The following is a 19,146-nucleotide window of genomic DNA, read 5'->3' on the forward strand; positions in this document are numbered from 1 at the left end:
TGTACACCTAATCCACTCACAACGAGCTTTGATAGGAAAAAATGACTGAGAATAATATTACTGTAATTGTTACTGTTTATGTGGAAGACATTAATATCATTTTGTAAACTGACTCATATCCTGATCTCCACTGCTTGCTTTAGTTCTCTGCTGGATTAATGTGGGGAAAGAATGTGCTGAGGTTTGTATTAGAAGTTTTGTAGAAAACTACATAATGACCACTAGAACGTTTATACACTCTTGCAAAATAAATGATTATGGCAGTTATTGCATATTAATTTACTTTCAAAATCATTAAAATTAGTCTTTAAATTAGATGTTGTAGCATAGTAGTGCCCTGCATAGCTTAATTTCTATACAATACTCATAATGCAATAATCCAGAACCTTTAGTACATCAGCAGTGCTCAGGGACGTAACTAACCAAACTGTAATTTTGTCATAAATGCAGGCTGTATATTTTGTCTAAAAGACACGTGCTATAAAAACCCTATAAAAAGTTTTATTTCAAAACTAGATTCCAATAGTTTCAATAAATGTAACTTTTTATTGATTAATTTCTAGAAAGAGAGTTAGCAAGTATATAAATCTCCTCAGATAGAGCAGATGTCAAAAATCACTGTTTCCAAATAATTATGTGACCCACTTTTTTTTTTTTACCAAAATAAAAGACAGTAAAATGTACATTTTGTAAAATCTTGACCTTAAAATTGTGCAACCTGTCATTCCTTTATTTTGGGCTCTCAGTTTCTGTAATGTGTGAACTCCTTAGGTGACTTCTTTAAAGCTGAGGAGGGAATAAGGCAGGAATGTTGGAGCATGATGGCTGCAGTTGAACAAAACTAAAGAGTGAAAGAGACTGAGATCATTTTATTTACTTTTTTAGGCAACATATGAATAGATCCCCTCCCCCACGGTAATAGCCTCTTCGTCTCTCTGCATATCCGCATCTGTCAGTGTCCCTCACTCTCTCTTCATATTTAAAGGTAACAAGTGTGCAGCTGAACATTTCAATGGCAACACTGCTATGTATAAAAACTATGCCTGTTTGCAATAGCAAAATGGCAAAATCATACTTCTCTTTGCACCAGTCACCTTGATACAAGGCCAATTCATTTAATATTTGATAGAGACGTAGGGGGATGCTCTTCATGTTGTTTCTGAGTCTGGCCTTCCTTTTTCATTTATTAAATGTAATTCTTGTTAAATGACTGTTTTGTTCTTTGGCAAGGTCTTCAAGAATTCTCTACTGTCCTCTGCAAACATCCTCCACTCCTCTGTATTTTGTACAGAAGCGAATGTCTCCTTTTTTATTGCAATATTAAGAAACTGTTAGTCAGGACTTAAGTTGTTATGTAACCCCTCCCCACCACCAACACTCTAAGCTGTCAGTTAGTTAACTGGCTGAAGGTTAGGCTTAGATTATGCACCTCTCAACCCCTGAGCAATGAATATGATGCTTTGTTGAAGGAGTAAACATATGCCCCTGAGGGTAGGAATTAGCAGACACACACACACACACACACCAACACCACACACACACACACACACACACACACACACACACACACACACACACACACACACACACACACACACACACACACACACACACACACACACACACACACACAGCCTTCCTCACAGAGCATATGAAGAGTGAATGGGGCTTATTATACACCTGCGAGTGGGGTCAAAGTCTGTCAATCCCTAGCTTATGGTATTATAATAGATTATAGAATCACTCTCTAATGGCAGTCATTCAGTTTGTAATCTCTGCAGCTTGATGCGAAAGCACTCAGCGTTCAAGCTAAGGGTCTGTTGAAAATAAGGCCTTCTCCTCATTTATCCCTTGCTTCCCCCCTTTCACAAAGGTCTTATGACAAGTCAGCTGTTGGTGACATCACAAATGCTGGATCATATGTCAGAAACCTTTGCTGGCTGACTTACATCCCTTGTGGCTCAGCAGCAACTGGGGCCACTTGAGGCCAAAAGAGTGGCGAGGTGCCCCGGGGGGTGAGGGCGAGCATGAGAGCTGACAACAGGCAGGAAGGGTAGGGGGGCAGTCCTTAGGGCAGGAACATCTGACCCATGTGTGGGTTTGTTTGTGTGGACAACTAGAGAGTGCCCATCTTGCCATCAGCTTGAGAAGACATTTAGTATTTGTGTGCAATGTTTCCATGAATTAGAAAGTCTGGATATTGTGCATGTGAGTGACTGGACTTTTGTTTTTCAACAGCACACATGAGAGAGAGAGAGAGAGAGAGAGAGAGAGAGAGAGAGAGAGAGAGAGAGAGAGAGAGAGAGAGAGAGAGAGAGAGAGAGAAAGAGACCCACATGGCTGCTAAATGTTTGAAACATGCATCTTGTCAAAAATGGAACTTTTTAAGGATATTAGTTTGTGGAACCTGAGTAGAATTTTGATCACAAGAGAGTAGTGCCACCTACGGTCAGTTTCTGAATATAACATTAAAGGTACAGCTCTGTAAACGTGTCATGCTTCTTTTGTAAACATTAAAGCCCTTACGTTTAGTGTTTAATTATACTTTTCCCACACTGCAAACCATGCAATCAATTTTGGGCCATTTTTATCACATGCAAATTATTACTAGTTTTTTTTTACTTTACTTTTTTTTTCTGTATTTGAGATACGTTAGGAGTTTTGCAGAAAGTTCTCCTTGAAATATATTTTTTTATGTTTTTAAAGATACAGATATTTTGGTCTTGAGCTGTTATGTTGATTTAAAAACTTGCATTAGGTCTTTAAAAGTAACCTGGCAGACCTCATAGCTGCCAATTGCTGTTAACTAGGATTCAACCTATTATATAGTGCAGTTACTTCCTTTTCCATTCGATACGAACATAACAACTGTATTTATAGTTCAGGTTGTTTTAAAACATGTACCTCTTCTGTAAAAAATATTATGTGTAATGTGCTTTTTAATTTTAACATACTTAATGGCTATCACCTTAATAAAACGTGTCAAAAACTGAATCCAAATCTTTCAGGAAAACTGTATTTTTTGGAGGAAACCGTATTGGTGCTCTGCTTTGAGGTATAATAATAATAATAATAATAATAATAATACATTTTATTTAAAGCGGCAAGGTCACTTCACAAACAAAAAGGTTGTTAAAATTATAGTCATCTCATAAAAATAAAAATAAAAGTCAGTCAGTCCATAAGCCATATAGAACTTCTAACAACCACTCAGAAGTTTGGAAACAGGATGCTACCACTAGATGGAAGCAACAAGCCATATGACAAACCAATAATCCCAGAATATCAGTGTTTTCATCGCTCTGCATTGGTACTATTGCACTGTTACCGTTTTTTTTCTATATAGGCTACCACTGTATATTTGTAACAGCCCACATATTCAAGGTTGAACCTGTGTCAATGTAATGCATAGTCCTTGTTGTGCTGCTGTTGGACCGCCAAGCTATGTCTCATGTGCTTTTTGTTGCTACAGAATTATTATTTATTTCAAACTTTTAGAATTATATTAGGCTACTTTTGGCATAAAAAAAGCCCCCCCAAAAATGTATGACCATAGAAGACATTTGTAGACAAAAAAACTACTACTTACTGTATTAAAACGTGCAAGGGTCAGAGCCAGAGAGCATTGACAGTGAAACATAAAGAAGATAACATCTAAATATATGTTGGTCGTTTTTGTTGTTATATAAAATAATTTTTTTGTACATGATTCTGAAGTTTCGAGCTTACGAGCGGCACTAAAAGCAGCACTCGTCACTCTGGTGGCTCTGTCGCCATAGCAACGTTTACCAAACAGACCGCTGCGACACCATTGCGACACAGACCTGCTACTTTTTTATCACTACACTATCTAACAGTTTTTGTCATTAAGTTTTACACAACATACTCATAATATGGAAGAAGCTGATGAGGTTCCAGAAGAGGCGTCTGAACCATCGGTGTTGTCCGAAAATCAAGAGACTAAGAACGGGTAAATCGGCTACTTAAAATTAACGTTAACGTTAGCTAGCTAGTCAACCTAATATATTTTTCATGCTGCATGGGCTATTTGTAATAATAATAAGAATAATGATGATCGTAACATACAATTCAGACACTGCAGGGTTTTTTAATCTATATTTTACCGTTCTTAGTTTTAGTTTTCATTTGAATACAACTGCTAAATGTACACCTTTAGGGTCCCCACACAGGAGTTTGAAGAAGGCCCAAGTATGGAGGTCCATGAGGAGTTCAATCAGGAGCCCTGGGAGAGCCAACCTCAAGAGAAGGTGGTAGAGAAAAGTGAAAAGGTTTGTTTAGTTTCCAAACCCATCTCTGTCCATGTCAATATTGACAGTAATTTAATTGATCAATGAATAAAAGTCACAATTTTAATTATTTTGAATTCATTATGTTCTCCTGGGACAGTGGCTATATCTGAAATTATTAAATCCAAGTATTCATTTTTAGAAGAAGGATGATATCACATTACACAAAGCTACAAAAATGTTAAGGATAATTAAATAAAGTCCAAGACTTACAGTATTTCCATTGTGGTCCTTGATGTAAAGACAGCAAAGATACTAATGAAGCAACGCAATAATATATCATCAATAAAATGCTCAATTCAAATCATCCCCATGTAAAAAACAAAAAAAATAAAAAGGAAAAAAACCCACAAAACCCCACCCCCCCATAATTTAACTTTTAAAATTGTGTGCTTACTTATTATCATATTGTGCATTATAAAGTGCCTTAGGTCTTTTAATGTTTTCCCAAGACCTTCAAACAATTTTGCCTGATAACAACCTGTTCTTCAAAACAATATTTTAAATGCCTTTATTTCAGCTCTTACTTGAGGAGTTAATAAATCTAGACTTTACTTTCCATATACGCAATTGTGTTGCTTTAACAATATGAAATGAACAAAGTATTGATGATGACCTAACAACATATTTTCCATGACCCCCAAAAATGGGCGATAGTAATTAAGTGATGTATCAGTCAAAAATAGCTACTGGTTATAACTTGAACGCAATTTCCTAACATGTACTCAGGAAGAAACTGTCTTCTTCTATGTTAGCTAATCCCTCCTCAGAGGATGATCAACCTGCAGAGAGATTTGACGAAAATAGTGACCAACATCCAAACTGCAGCTGACGCCAAAGAGTCGATGCGAAGGACAGAGCTGGAGAAGGCTCGCAGAGATAGGTAATCTTTTAAAAGTCACTACTATCTCCTTTAACACTACCTTACCTTTGTCCTAAACCAACACCCCATACCATACAGATGACACACTTAAAAAAAAAACCTAAGGGACAATTTTACTTTCTACCCCTTCTCTTTGCCACCATGTTTGTCCTTCTTGGTCCAGATTGGAGCGGCTGGAGAATGATGTAAAATCCAGCCAGGAAATATTTGAGGAGATCACCGGAGGGTGGTCGATAGCTAGGCAGAAGGTGATCCCTCAGGAGCTCCAGGAGGCCCTGAACAACCAGCAGCAGTTATGTGCTGCTCTTATAGAAGACAAGAAAAAACTCATAAATGACCTGCAACAGGTAAATTATCTATCTATCTATCTATCTATCTATCTATCTATCTATCTATCTATCTATCTATCTATCTATCTATCTATCTATCTATCTATCTATCTATCTATCTAAATTGTCTTCTGAAAGCCTTGTCCATTCATTTGATCGCTTACTGTGTGTTGTCTAAGCAGGAGCTGAAAGTTGGGGATGATCGCTATGTTAAGGACTTGAGGAAGCAGGCAGAGGAGCTCAACCTGATGATGGAGAGAATGGAGGACCAGATCAAAACACTGACAAAGGCCTACAGGGAGGAGCTGGCCCAGATTGAGGTAGGACCCAGATCTAGGTTAAGAAACAGCTTTGAATAATTTGTAGAATCCATTTGAATCTGCAAAGGGAATCAGATGGATGGGGTTTATTGCATCAGTGAGCAACAGGGATTTCATGCATTCATTGTCTTGATTAAATCCACACCTTAACCTTTAAGCTAGCAGCATAGCTGTATGGATGGCAAGGATTCCCTGATTTTTTCTCAAATGCCACAATGAGGTTCACATTTGTGGTTTTGAGTAAAATCCCTAACAACTATTGATGTTGGATGGATTGCTATGCAATTTGGTACAAATATGCATGTCCCCCTCAAGATTAATTGTAATAACTTTGGTAATCCTCTGACTTTCCATCTAGCATTGTCATCAGGTCAAAATTCAAATATGTCCAACACTAGTTTATTTTGATTAAATACCTGCCAAACTACCATTCCCATCAGCCTTAGCTGGGCTTTGTGTTTAGTGCTAATTAGCAAATGTTAGCATGCTAACACACAGAATTAGGATGGTGAACATTGTAAACATGGTAAATATTATACCTGCTAAACATCAGCTTGTTCGCATTATCATTGTTCATGTTATGCTAAAGTTAGCAGTTAGCTCAAAGCACCGCTGTGCCGCTGGCATGGTTGTACTGTAGTCTTGTTTATGCAATTTTTGTCATTCTTACTAATGGTTGCTCTTGTTGTGTTAGTAGAGAGTTTATCATCAGGAAAGTGAAGTCTTACTTACAAGAGACAAGACTGAATGGGAACAACACATAAAGGAACTTTGGGAAGAAGAGGTCAGGAAAACTGAAATAAACAACACCCACACACACACACACACACACACACACACAGACACACACACAAACATGCAGACTCAACCTTTGGTCTTCTTTTATCTTAATTCATAGCTTGTATCTTACATATATGAACTGTGTATCTAATGATATTTAATACATTTCTAGCTGGAGAGGCTGACACAGAGGAAGAAGAAAGTGGAGCAGTATGAAGTGATAATTCACAATCTGATGTTGGAGACTACTGACAAGTACAGCCTCGTCCAGACAGAACAGAATGCAAAGTTTCAGGTTTGCACAGATATCAAGATGAACCATGATAGCTTATCCTTTGACAGAGAAAGTTGTGCTATGAGCTCTATTTAAAGGTCCCATGGCATGAAAATTTCACTTTATGAGGTTTTTTAACATTAACATGTGTTCCCCCAGTGGCTAGAAATGCCGATAGGTGTAAACCGAGCCCTGGGTATCCTGCTCTGCCTCTGAGAAAATGAAAGCTCAGATGGGCCGATCTAGAACCTTGCTCCTTATGAGGTCATAAGGAGCAAGGTTACCTCCCTTTCTCTGCTTTGCCCGCCCAGAGAATTCGACCCACCCATGAGAGAGAGACATCATGACTTTCAAACGAGCAAAGTGGCAGTTGGTCAAGGCCACACCCCCACCCTCCACCTTGCGGGCTGTACAAAAGGCCGTCAATCAGGAGTGATTGTTGTGAGTAGGGTACATGTTGGAGAATAGCGCGGACACGCACTTCACACCGCGCGCACCACCCGGAGAAAAAAGTGAGAGAAATAAAAAGGAGAGGTTGCAGTTCGGACGATGACTATCCAGTTGAGATTGTGTTTGTGTGTGTGTGTGTGCGTCCTTGAGATCTGACCACACACAAACGCACGTAAGCAGAGCTACCCACAGCCATGTTTCTACTGTCGCTTAATTAAATATAACATCAAAAGAGAGAAGTTGTCTCAGTTTTAAACAGACACACCTGGGGCGAAGTTGGGAACCAGAATCAGCTTTAAATACAGTCCTAATCTAGTCCTCATTAACACTGGCCCAATTATAGTAACTACATGAAAACTTCACGGTTGTTGCATGAAATGTCGTTTGTGTTTAGCCTACATCATCATTTTCTATCATGTGAAATAAGAGGCCAAACCAGCCTGAAGCTGCAGACAGATGCTCCCCAACAGTCTGCTCCCCCTGCTGCTCATAAGGTGCCTCTGCACCTCTTTCGTTTCAGACCCTCCCACCAGCCTTTGGGCCACGCCTCCTCATTTACATTGACATGTGTCAAGTCCAAACAAAAAGGCAATGTTAAATGGAAATTCAAAAGCCAAATATTAAATCCAAATGAAAATCCAATGTTAAATTGAAATTCAAAAGCCAAATATTAAATGAAAATTAAAAGCCAATGTTAAATTGAAATTCAAAAGCTAAATATTAAATGAAAATTAAAAGCCAATGTTAAATTGAAATTCAAAAGCCAAATATTAAATGAAAATTAAAAGCCAATGTTAAATTGAAATTCAAAAGCCAAATATTAAATTCAAAAGCCAAAGCCAAATGGAAAATGGAAAATAAAATAAAAAAATAATATTTTTAATTTGATCTCGCTTTGTTTTCTCTTTGGACTTTCAATTTCTCTTTGGACTTTCAATTTGAATTATGAATAAATATTTCCTCCATGGTCCGTGTACTTTTTCGTTCATTCGATTTTCATTTCATAAACAGACTCAAAAAACAAAAAACGAATGGTTATTTGATTTTCGTTTTAAAATACAACAATTGAAATTGAAATACAAGGCATTTTTTTCCTTTTCATGGTCAAAAGGGGATGGGAGAAATTAAAAATATGCTGTGATTTTCATTTTCTATTTCATATAACAAAAATAAAATCACTCGGAAATAGAAATGAAAAAAGTTTTTTTTTTTCATATTCAGAGACCGGATGTTGTCATTTCCAAGGCAACAGCGCCAGCATAGTGGTCCGTGTACTTTTTCGTTCATTCGATTTTCATTTCATAAACAGGTATTAAAAAACAAAAAACGAATGGTTATTTGATTTTCGTTTTAAAATACGATATTTGAAATTGAAATACAATGCGTTTTTTCCAAGGCAACAGCGCCAACCTAGCCTACCAGTGTTCAGCCCAGGCCAAAATTACTTTGGAAACCTAGCTATACTCTTGATAATCCTTGGGGGGAATTTTATTTCATAATGTCACATGTATTTATTACCCACTCTCCCTGCCTCCCTGTCTCTACCCACCGCAGACAACTTCGCCCGAAGACAGTTGAACCAGCGGAGCAAATAGACTTCGGTTCACGGCTGTACGTTACCGTACGCCACCGTTAACAATCCCAGCAAACGTTCTGTTGCTGCCGTTAAGCTTGCTGATCTGGCAGAGAGTCACCGGGGTTTCGAATTCAGGGATCAGACCTCTCGGTGCTGGGTCTAATATTCTAATATTAGCTGCTGCTGCAGCTAGCTAGCAGCTAGCCACCAGCCCGGGACCTCGGTCCTCGCGGTTCGCTTCCCGGGACTGACTCTGCAGAGCTGGCGTTACCTGCTCTATGATCAATGAGCAATGATCAAGGATTACCAAATTTCTCTCTCATATTGCTCCTCATAACCACTGAAAAACTAAAAAATCTAACCCAAAGTACAATTATTATGGACGTTAGCTGACATTAAGGGTTTCTGCTTCATTAAGGAAATTGTAAGGAAAAAGCTTAACGTGGTTAACCATTAAGCTTTTTCACGTTAAGCGATTTTTGATCACTGTTTATAAACAGTGATCAAAAAATCTAACCCAAAGTCGTTGCGGACGTTATCTGACTGATAACTGACTGATATCTGATTGATCATTGTTTAGGTACATTAAAATTAATTGCTTTTTCCGTAGCGTTTTAGAATGTCCGGCTGCAGCTGAGGGAATCTGTAGCCTATAACTTCCGTTTTTGCCCCCTTTACATAAATATACATATGGCTATGAAATAGATCATGAAATACAGGCTTTAGTCATAATAGTTCAATAGCCTAAATACATGTATGTTTTACTATGTATTTTCGAGGGACTTTTATTTATTCCATCTATTATATGCACGCGTTATATTTAAGGGAAGTTTGGTTATCTCACAGACTCAGACTAAAGCAGCAGCAAGCCTGCCGGACATCAGTGCTATAGCATATCACTATCTGCAAATAAAATAAAATATGAATAAATCACGGCGCCGCAGATTCCCAGCTCAGCTAGAGCGGGTAACGCCAGCTCCGGGGACGGACCAGAGTCAGTCAACACCGGGAGCGAACCGCGGAGGACCGAGGTCACAGGGCTGGTGGCTAGTTACCTAGCTGCAACAGCAGCTAATATTAGAATAGACCCAGCACCGGAGGTCGGATCCCCATGATCTGATCCCGAACCGCCGGTGACTCTGCCAGATCAGCAACAGAACGTTTGCTGGGATTGTTAAGTGGCGTACGGTAACGTTACAGCCGTGAACTGAAAGTCTGTTTCACTCAGCTGGTTCGACTCTCTTGGGGGCGAAGTTGTTCGCGCGGGTAGAGACAGAGAGTCAGAGGGAGGCAGGGAGAGGGGAATAAATACACGTGGCATTATGAAATAAAATTCCCCCAAGCATTATCAAGAGCACAGGTTTCCAAAGTAATTTTAGCCTGGGCTAAAAGCAACACTGGTAGGCTATGCTGGCTGTTGCCTTGGAAATGACAACATCCGGTCTCTGAATATGAAAAACAAAACTTTTTTCATTTCTATTTCCGAGTGATTTTATTTTTGTTATTTGAAATAGAAAATGAAAATCACAGCATATTTTAATTTCTCCCATCCCCTTTTGACCATGAAAAGGAAAAAAATGCCTTGTATTTCAATTTCAATTGTTGTATTTTAAAACGAAAATCAAATAACCATTCGTTTTTTGTTTTTTAAGTCTGTTTATGAAATGAAAATCGAATGAACGAAAAGTACACGGACCCATAGTCTACCAGTGTTGCTTTCAGCCCAGGCTAAAATTACTTTGGAAACCTGTGCTCTTGATAATGCTTGGGGATAATTTTATTTCATAATGTCACATGTATTTATTCCCCTCTCCCCTGCCTCCCTCTGACTCTCTGTCTCTACCCCGCCGCAGACAACTTCGCCCCAATCGAACCAGCTGAGGAAACAGACTTTTCGGTTCACGGCTGCAACGTTACCGTTACGCCATCGCAAATCCCAGCAAACTTTCTGTTGCTGATCTGGCAGAGTCACCGGGGGTTCGGGATCAGATCAGGGGATCTGACCTCCGGTGCTGGGTCTATTCTAATATTAGCTGCTGTTCAGCTAGCTAGCAGCTAGCCACCAGCCCTGTTGACCTCGGTCCCTCACGGTTCGCTTCCCGGTGTTGACTGACTCTGGTCCGTCTGCAGAGCTGGCGTTACCCGCCCTAGCTGAGCGGGAATCTGCCGCTACGTGATTTATTCATATTTTATTTTATTTGCAGATAGTGATATGCTATGATGCACTGATGTCAGGCAGGCTTGCTGCTGCTTTTAGTCTGAGTCTGTGAGATAACCAAACTTCCCTTAAATATAACGTGCATATAAATAGATGGAATAAATTAAAGTCCCTCGAAATACATAGTAAAACATACATGTATTTAGGCTATTGAAGTATTATGACTAAAGTCTGTATTTCATGATCTATTTCATAGCCATATGTATATTTATGTAAAGGGGCAAAAAACGGAAGTTATAGGCTACAGATTCCCTCAGCTGCAGCCGGGACATTCTAAAACGCTTAACGGAAAAAGCTTAACTTTAATGTACCTAAACAATGATCAATCAAATATCAGTCAGTTATCAGTCAGATAACGTCCATAACGAACTTTGTGTTAGATTTTTGATCACTGTTTATAAACAGTGATCAAAAAATCGGCTAACGAAAAAAGCTTAATGGATAACGTTACGTTAAGCTTTTTCCTTACAATTTCCCTTAATGAAGCAGAAACCCTTAATGTCAGCTAACGTCCATAATAATTGTACTTTGGGTTAGTTTTTTAGTTTTTCAGTGGTTATGAGGAGCAATATGAGAGAGAAATTTGGTAATCCTTGATCATTGCTCATTGATCATAGAGCAGGTAACGCCAGCTCTGCAGAGTCAGTCCCGGGAGCGAACCGCGAGGACCGAGGTCACAGGGCTGGTGGCTAGCTGCTAGCAGCTGCAGCAGCAGCTAATATTAGAATATTAGAACCCAGCACCGGAGGTCTGATCCCTATGATCTGATCCCGAACCCCCGGTGACTCTCTGCCAGATCAGCAAGCTTAACGGCAGCAACAGAACGTTTGCTGGGATTGTTAACGGTGGCGTAACGGTAACGTTACAGCCGTGAACCGAAAGTCTATTTGCTCCGCTGGTTCGACTCTCTTCGGGCGAAGTTGTCTGCGGTGGGTAGAGACAGGGAGGCAGGGAGAGAGGGTAATAAATACATGTGACATTATGAAATAAAATTCCCCCCAAGGATTATCAAGAGTATAGCTAGCTAGGTTTCCAAAGTAATTTTGGCCTGGGCTGAACACTGGTAGGCTAGGCTGGCGCTGTTGCCTTGGAAATGACAACATCCGGTCTCTGAATATGAAAAAACAAGCCTTTTTTCGTTTCTGTTTTCGAGTGATTTTATTTTTGTTATATAAAATAGAAAATGAAAATCACAGCATATTTTAAATTTCTCCCATCCCATTTCGACAATGAAAAAGAAAAAACGCATTGTATTTCAATTTCAAATGTCATGTTTTAAAACGAAAATCAAATAACCATTCGTTTTTAGTTTTTTAATACCTGTTTATGAAATGAAAATCGAATGAACGAAAAAGTACACGGACCCTCCATAAAGAGCACCATGTCATGGGACATTTAATAAATGCTCCTGATGACCCCAGCATATTCTTTTGATGATAATTTATTTAAATTGGAATCTGTAATATTGTAGATAATGGTAGTGATTGGGATTACATTTCAAAGAATAAAATGTTTCAAGTGTTGAAAGGCCCTAAATCTCATTCTTGCCTCTTCAGGCTCTGGATAGAAGGCATCAACAGATAAAGGTCACCAACATGATCACAAAGCTAAAACAAATAAAGCAAAAGGATGAGATAGCAATAAGCAACTTCAGCCTGGTCAATATGAAAAACAGAGCCATCAGGTAGTACAGAGTTTTACACACACACACACACACACACACACACACACACACACACACACACACACACACACACACACACACACACACACACACACACACACACACACACACAGAGTTATATTTAATTTTTGTGTTTCAGTCTGCAAACGGAGATGAAAAACCTAATTACTAAGAATTACAGTCAGAAGAAACAGTTTACAAAGAAGAGCCGGTATTTGGCCGTGGACTACAAACGCAACATCCAGCAATATGAACGCATAAAGAAGAAAATCAAGTGAGTCATAGTTATCCTATCAGTTTAAAGTAACACTGATATACTGTATGACTGAATCTTTGTCTTTTTGATCTTCTCTTTTCTTTACTCCTCCACCCCTCCCTCACTTCATGCAGGCACTTTGCAGTCGCTGATGCCAGAAAATTTGAGGAGATGTGGCTAATGATTGAAGCAGAGGTGAAGCAGCTAGTTGAGAGGGTTTTGGTCATTGATTCACTGATCTGCAAGCAGCACCTTGGTTTAGCCTGGGAGCGACCTCCTATGGAGTTCATGGAGCGCTCTGGTCCCATCCAGCCTCAGAAACAGGCCTGGAGGCCTGCCCGCCAGGCTGTCTCCCAGCTGTTTCACACTGGGCAGGCTCTACAGTGTAGTCAGAGGATGATGGACCTCTCAGTTGGGCCAAGGCTGGAGACTGACACTGAGAGCACAGACATGGAAATGTACAAGGAAAAGACAGCAGTGCAGAGTGAGAGCAGTGCAGAGATGGAGGAAGGGAAGCTGCCGATGGAGACACAGAAGAAAGTGATGGAGCTGCTGTGTGATGAGGCGGTGAGAAACAAGTTCATTATTTATGTGTACTAGTACAGTGCCCGTTCAAAATGTGCCTGTTTGGAATGGGCCGATTGCTTGGCCTGTGGTATTGCTGCTTGTAGAATTCTCCAGAACCAAATTGTACCCCAAAATTATTTACAGAAGGACCCCAAAACCACTTACTGTAATATGCAACTCCGCCTTTTTTCCAACCTTTTTCAACATGACAGTTGCGATGTTCCTGTCAGCTATCCGGTCGTGCTCCAGGAAAGTGAAGAAATGTTTGCTTGGTATATCCAGCAATCATGTAACGTTGGAAGCAGCAAAAAGTGAACCGCAGTTAAAGCCGGTAAACCTCCCCACTGCTGTACTGAGCGTGTCAACAGCCTGCTGCGTGCTGCGCCAGCAGTTTTTAAAATATTTTTGAACATGATTTCTTTCCTCAACCTTTATTGTTCGTCTGTTTAGTTTTATTCACAGTTTTTAATATCCAATGCTGTAGCGTGACGTGGTCATTCTCAGATTCTAGTCAGAATAACTTTAAGATTACAGGAAGAGTTTATTAAGCAGTTGTTTGTAGAGGACAAGAAGTTATCACAATAACAAATATATTAATGTCACAAACAGTAATAACGTGTCTATATGCATACAATATATTAAAGGAATAGTTCGACATTTAAGGAGATACACTTTAGTCTGGAGAGTTAGATAAGATAAGTTAAAGATAAGACAAAGATAAGATAAAAAGATTAATACCACTCTCACGTCTGCCAATTAAATAGTCTAAAGTCTCTTCTGGTCACAGTGATGACAGAAATAATCTGGCACATAGAAACATCCGTTTTCGGAGCATCAGAGAGAAGCGCAGGCATTTAAGTGGCACCTAAATAAGGCACCGAAATCCACGTTGCTATTCGGTCCGGTAGATAACGGTCGTTAAGGCACCTATGCCGTATTAGCACCGGGTCTGTGCAGCCGAACTGAAATAGGAGTAACAAGGCTATTTTTAAAATGTAAGGAGTAGAAAGTAGAGATAATTGCGTGAAAATGTAAGGAGTAGAAGTAAAAAGTCTGCTGTAAAATAATTACTCCAGTAAAGTATAGATACCCAAAATTTCTACTTAAGTAAGGTAACGAAGTATTTGTACTTCGTTACTTTACACCTCTGCTATTAAAGGATGGGTTCACAATTTTTTAATTCTGTCTTAAAAAATAGTCTGGCCCATATGAATGTTGAATATTGGTTTTGGTTGCTCTAATCATTCTCAATCATTTATGACATTATGTGACAAGCATTTTCAACCAAAAGTTCCCCTTCCTTCTATCTCAGGGCTTCCTGATAGAGGATAAACTCCTGAACCTGCTGGCTCCCCTGGAGAAGGAAGAACAAACCGTTGTGAAGCTGGGCTCTCTCCTTTGTGTGAGTTCATGTAGTGTAATGCATCAGTTTATTGCTGGACTGTTTGGAGCAAATACTGAACAACCAGACATATTGTTTTCTCTTCCAGTCTTTTGGCATTGAAGAGGAGGATGTGCCCAAGTTGGCTCATTTCTTATTAAAGTACAAACATCAGCAGAGAGAGCAGACCGAGGTGAGGGGGGGAAAGAGATGAGGATTGCAGTGGATGGACAAACAAGATTATTGGAATTAGACAGTTACTATTTCTTAGTTTTTTCTGCCTGCCTGCAGGGTGTTTGTGATGAGTCGGATGAAACCAGTAAGAAGGCAGAGGAAGTGGAGACTAAGTCTACGACTCATCTGACCTTTGAACTCATTGATCCTAACCATGTTGTACCTGCTCTGAAAAGTTTTCTCCAGCAGCACATGAGGTCCAGGTAAGACCACATTTACACTCATTTAAACCATTTATTTATGTAATTATCTGTCAGATTTGAACATGAAATTATGATTATTTCTCTATGAATATGTGATGCTAATGTATTCCTGGTGCTCTCCAAGGGAGAGCTCAGCCCGCCAACATCACAGTTTTCATGTAGAAGCCCGGGATACTTCAGAGGATGAAGCCTACTGGGAGAGTATGGGCACTATAATCTCTGAGGACAAACTGAAACTCTGGGATGCAGTGGAGAACACATTTAAGCAGTACCAGTGAGTACACACACACACACACACACACACACACACACACACACACGCAAAGCAAAGCAAAGGAAACACCGATCTTTACTCAAATGTTTGTGTGTGTGTGTGTGTGTGTGTGTATGTGTGTGTGTGTGTGTGTATGTGTGTGTGTGTGTGTGTGTGTGTGTGTGTGTGTGTGTGTGTGTGTGTCTCCAGGGCGGTCCTGACAGAGATCTCTGAACTCGTCCCTGAGACTCAGAGTCTGAAGCAGCAGAACACAGAGCTGCGGATGTTGCTACAACAGTCTCTTAACTCAAGAGTATGTGTTTGTGTTCATGTATCTGTCATATTTTTCTTGTCCTCTTTCCGACCGTTGGAATATTTAAAAAAAGTATAAATCAAACTTTTCTACTTTTTTTTGTCACATTTCAGTAGCAAATTTAATATTTTTGGTTGGGGAAAACAAGCAGGTGTGTACACCTGTGATGTACATTTTTCACAATTTATTTTGGCATTTTCTAGACCAAAAGATTAATGAAATATAGTATTGACAGATTAAACAATAATGAATATAACTGTTGGTGGCAGCCCTAGTGTATTCAAATAATCCAATCTATGAATTTGATAGGACATAAATGAATGTGCTTTTTCTCTAATATTATCCATCTGGCATCTTTGATTCTCTGATAGGTCAGCACAGAGCTGGAGATGCTGTAATCCAAACTCAACTTGGAATCAGCAGAACTGGGGCAGTGTGTGGAATCATCTTAATGTACATTCACTAAAATAAAGCCTCTATTAAATCATGTTTTGGTTTACAGTTTTTACTTTTACAGTCTCAGAATAAAGACATACAGTAGGTAGAACAATCAACTGTAACATTTGTAACACACTACCGTTCATGTGGGATACCAAGTGTCTACAAAATAGTACAATACAGTGGTTTTATCCAGCAGTGTTGAAGAGCTTGTGGCTGAGCTCTGAGGGGAAAGAGAAGAAGAGCAGAGCCATGAAGAGCAGAACCAGCACAGCAGCCAGCAGCACTGCACAGTGCATCCTGTAGTGCCTCCAGGCCAGGATACACACCGTCCTCATCGGACTCAGGAGCCAAGACATGCTGGTACTGGGACGACTGCACAGAGAGATTCAGAGATTAAACAGCAATCATCCATTATTTTCATGTAAAGGGTACTGAAGAATATGTCACTTTAGAAAAAATGATATCCTTGGGTGGAAGTATAGAATGAGATTCACTCTCTGTACTGCAACACAGTTTTTTTGTGCACTATATTTTAATCAAGTATTTTAAGTATGTTTTAACTTGAATCTGTTAAAGTAAAAACAAAAGTCACATAGAGTGTCACAATAAACTGTAAGAATGGAACAAAGGAAATGAGATAAATCAGAAGCTTTTTGACTTTTTATGACATACTATACTATGACTTTTTTTATGACATACTATACTATGACTTTTTATGACTTTTTTATGACACACTATACTTTGACTTTTTACGACATACTCATACTATGACTTTTCTGACATACTATGCTATGACATTTTCTTGACACTATACAATGACTTTTTATGACTTTTTTAATGACATACTATACTGTGACTTTTTATGATTTCTTATGACTTTTAATGACATTTTTATGACATACTATTCTGTGACTTTTTCATAACTTTTTAATGACATACTATACTATGACTTTTTATGACGTACTATACTATGACCTTTTCATGACTTACTATATTATGCCTTTTTATGACATTTTTATGACAGTATACTATTACTTTTATGTAACTTTTTATGAAATACTGACTTTTTCTGACATATTATGACATACTATGCAATGACTTTTTTGTAACTTTTTTCTGACACTGACTTTTTTCTGACATATTATGACATACTATGCTATGACTTTTTTATGACATCTACACCATGACTTTTTTCTGACATACTATACTAAACTTTTTATGACATACTATAATGTCGTTAAATACATTTTAACGACATACTATACTTTGACTTTTTATGACTTTTTTATGACATCTTTGTGACATACTATACAATGACTTTTCATGACTTTTTATGATATAATATACTATGCCTTTAATGACCTTTTTATGACTTACTGTACTATGACTTTTTATGACAAACTACAATATGAAATGTTATGGCATACTATACTATGACTTTTTCATGACATACTATATTATGAATTTTTTTATGACATACTATACTATGACTTTTAATGACATACTATACTATGACTTTTTTATGACATACTATACTATGACTTTTTATGACATACTATACTATGACGTTTTCATGACATACTATATCATGACATTTTATGACATTCTATACTATTACTTCTTATTATATGACTTTTTATGACTTTTTACTACATACTATACTATTACTATTACTATTACTATACTTTTTATGGCTTTTGCATGACATACAATATTATGACTTTTTTGTGAAATACTATACTATGACTTTTTATGACATACTATAATGTGGAATTTTATGACATACTATACTGTGACTTCTTATGACATTTTTATGACTTTTAATGACATACTATAATATGAACTTTTATGACATACTATACTATGACTTCTTATGACTTTTTATGACTTGTTTTTGACATACTATACTATGACTTTTTACTACATACTATGCTATGTATTTCTTCTGACATACTTATACTATGACTTTTCTGACATACTATAATGACTTTTTCATGACATATTTATGACATACTATATTGTGACTTTTCATAACTTTTTTCTGACATACTATGATGTTACATTTTCTGACATACTATACTATGACTTTTAAGGACTTTTTATGACATACTATACTATGAATTTTTATAACCTTTTTATGAACTACTATACTAAGATGTTTTATGACATTTTTATGCCATACCATACTATTTCTTTATCATGACATACCATACTATTTCTTTATCATGACTTTTTCATGACATACTATACTATTTCTTTATCATGACTTTTTCATGAGATACCATACTATTTCTTTATCATGACTTTTTCATGACATACTATACTAAGACTTTTCATGACATACTATACTATTTCATTATCATGACTTTTTCATGACATACCATACTATTTCTTTATCTTTTTGTGACATACTATACTGTGAACTTTTTATGACTTTTTTTTATGACATACTATACTATGACTTTTTATGACATACTATAACATGACAGTTTCATGACATACTATACAGATTTTTTTTACATACTATACTATGACTTCTTATGAATTTTTCATGACGTACTATACTATGACTTTTTGTGACTTTTTTACGACATACTATACTATAACTTTTTACGACATACTATACTTTGACTTTCTGGTGACATACTACACTATGACTTCTAATGACTTTTTTATG

The 19,146-nt window shown here is 37.9% G+C and overlaps 2 protein-coding genes across 7 annotated transcripts in view; one reads left to right on the top strand and one right to left on the bottom strand.

Annotated features, from left to right (window-relative positions):
- Positions 1-3,788: 3,788 nt before the first annotated feature.
- drc1 (dynein regulatory complex subunit 1 homolog (Chlamydomonas)) lies at positions 3,789-16,517 on the top strand. Its single transcript, XM_039782268.1, has 16 exons — positions 3,789-3,970; positions 4,178-4,289; positions 5,063-5,190; positions 5,354-5,537; positions 5,702-5,839; positions 6,537-6,623; positions 6,792-6,914; positions 12,694-12,821; positions 12,961-13,095; positions 13,212-13,644; positions 14,957-15,046; positions 15,135-15,218; positions 15,317-15,462; positions 15,587-15,736; positions 15,926-16,028; positions 16,400-16,517. The coding sequence occupies exons 1-16, from the start codon at positions 3,894-3,896 to the stop codon at positions 16,424-16,426; spliced, it is 2,145 nt and encodes a 714-aa protein (XP_039638202.1). The 5' UTR covers positions 3,789-3,893; the 3' UTR covers positions 16,427-16,517.
- A 67-nt stretch (positions 16,518-16,584) lies between these two features.
- The window catches only part of otofa (otoferlin a), an 86,704-nt gene continuing 84,142 nt past the window's right edge, over positions 16,585-19,146 (bottom strand). For 3 of the 6 annotated variants that reach the window (XM_039782258.1, XM_039782263.1, XM_039782257.1), the window contains one exon: positions 16,586-16,841. In XM_039782258.1, the coding sequence (XP_039638192.1) occupies positions 16,655-16,841 (187 nt within the window). In that variant the 3' untranslated portion in view covers positions 16,586-16,654. Of the gene's footprint in view, positions 16,842-19,146 lie in introns of all 6 variants that reach the window. The other 3 variants (XM_039782264.1, XM_039782261.1, XM_039782256.1) reach the window with 3 other exon arrangements.

The sequence above is a fragment of the Perca fluviatilis genome, chromosome 18, assembly GCF_010015445.1.
Source record: "Perca fluviatilis chromosome 18, GENO_Pfluv_1.0, whole genome shotgun sequence".
NCBI lineage: Eukaryota > Metazoa > Chordata > Actinopteri > Perciformes > Percidae > Perca > Perca fluviatilis.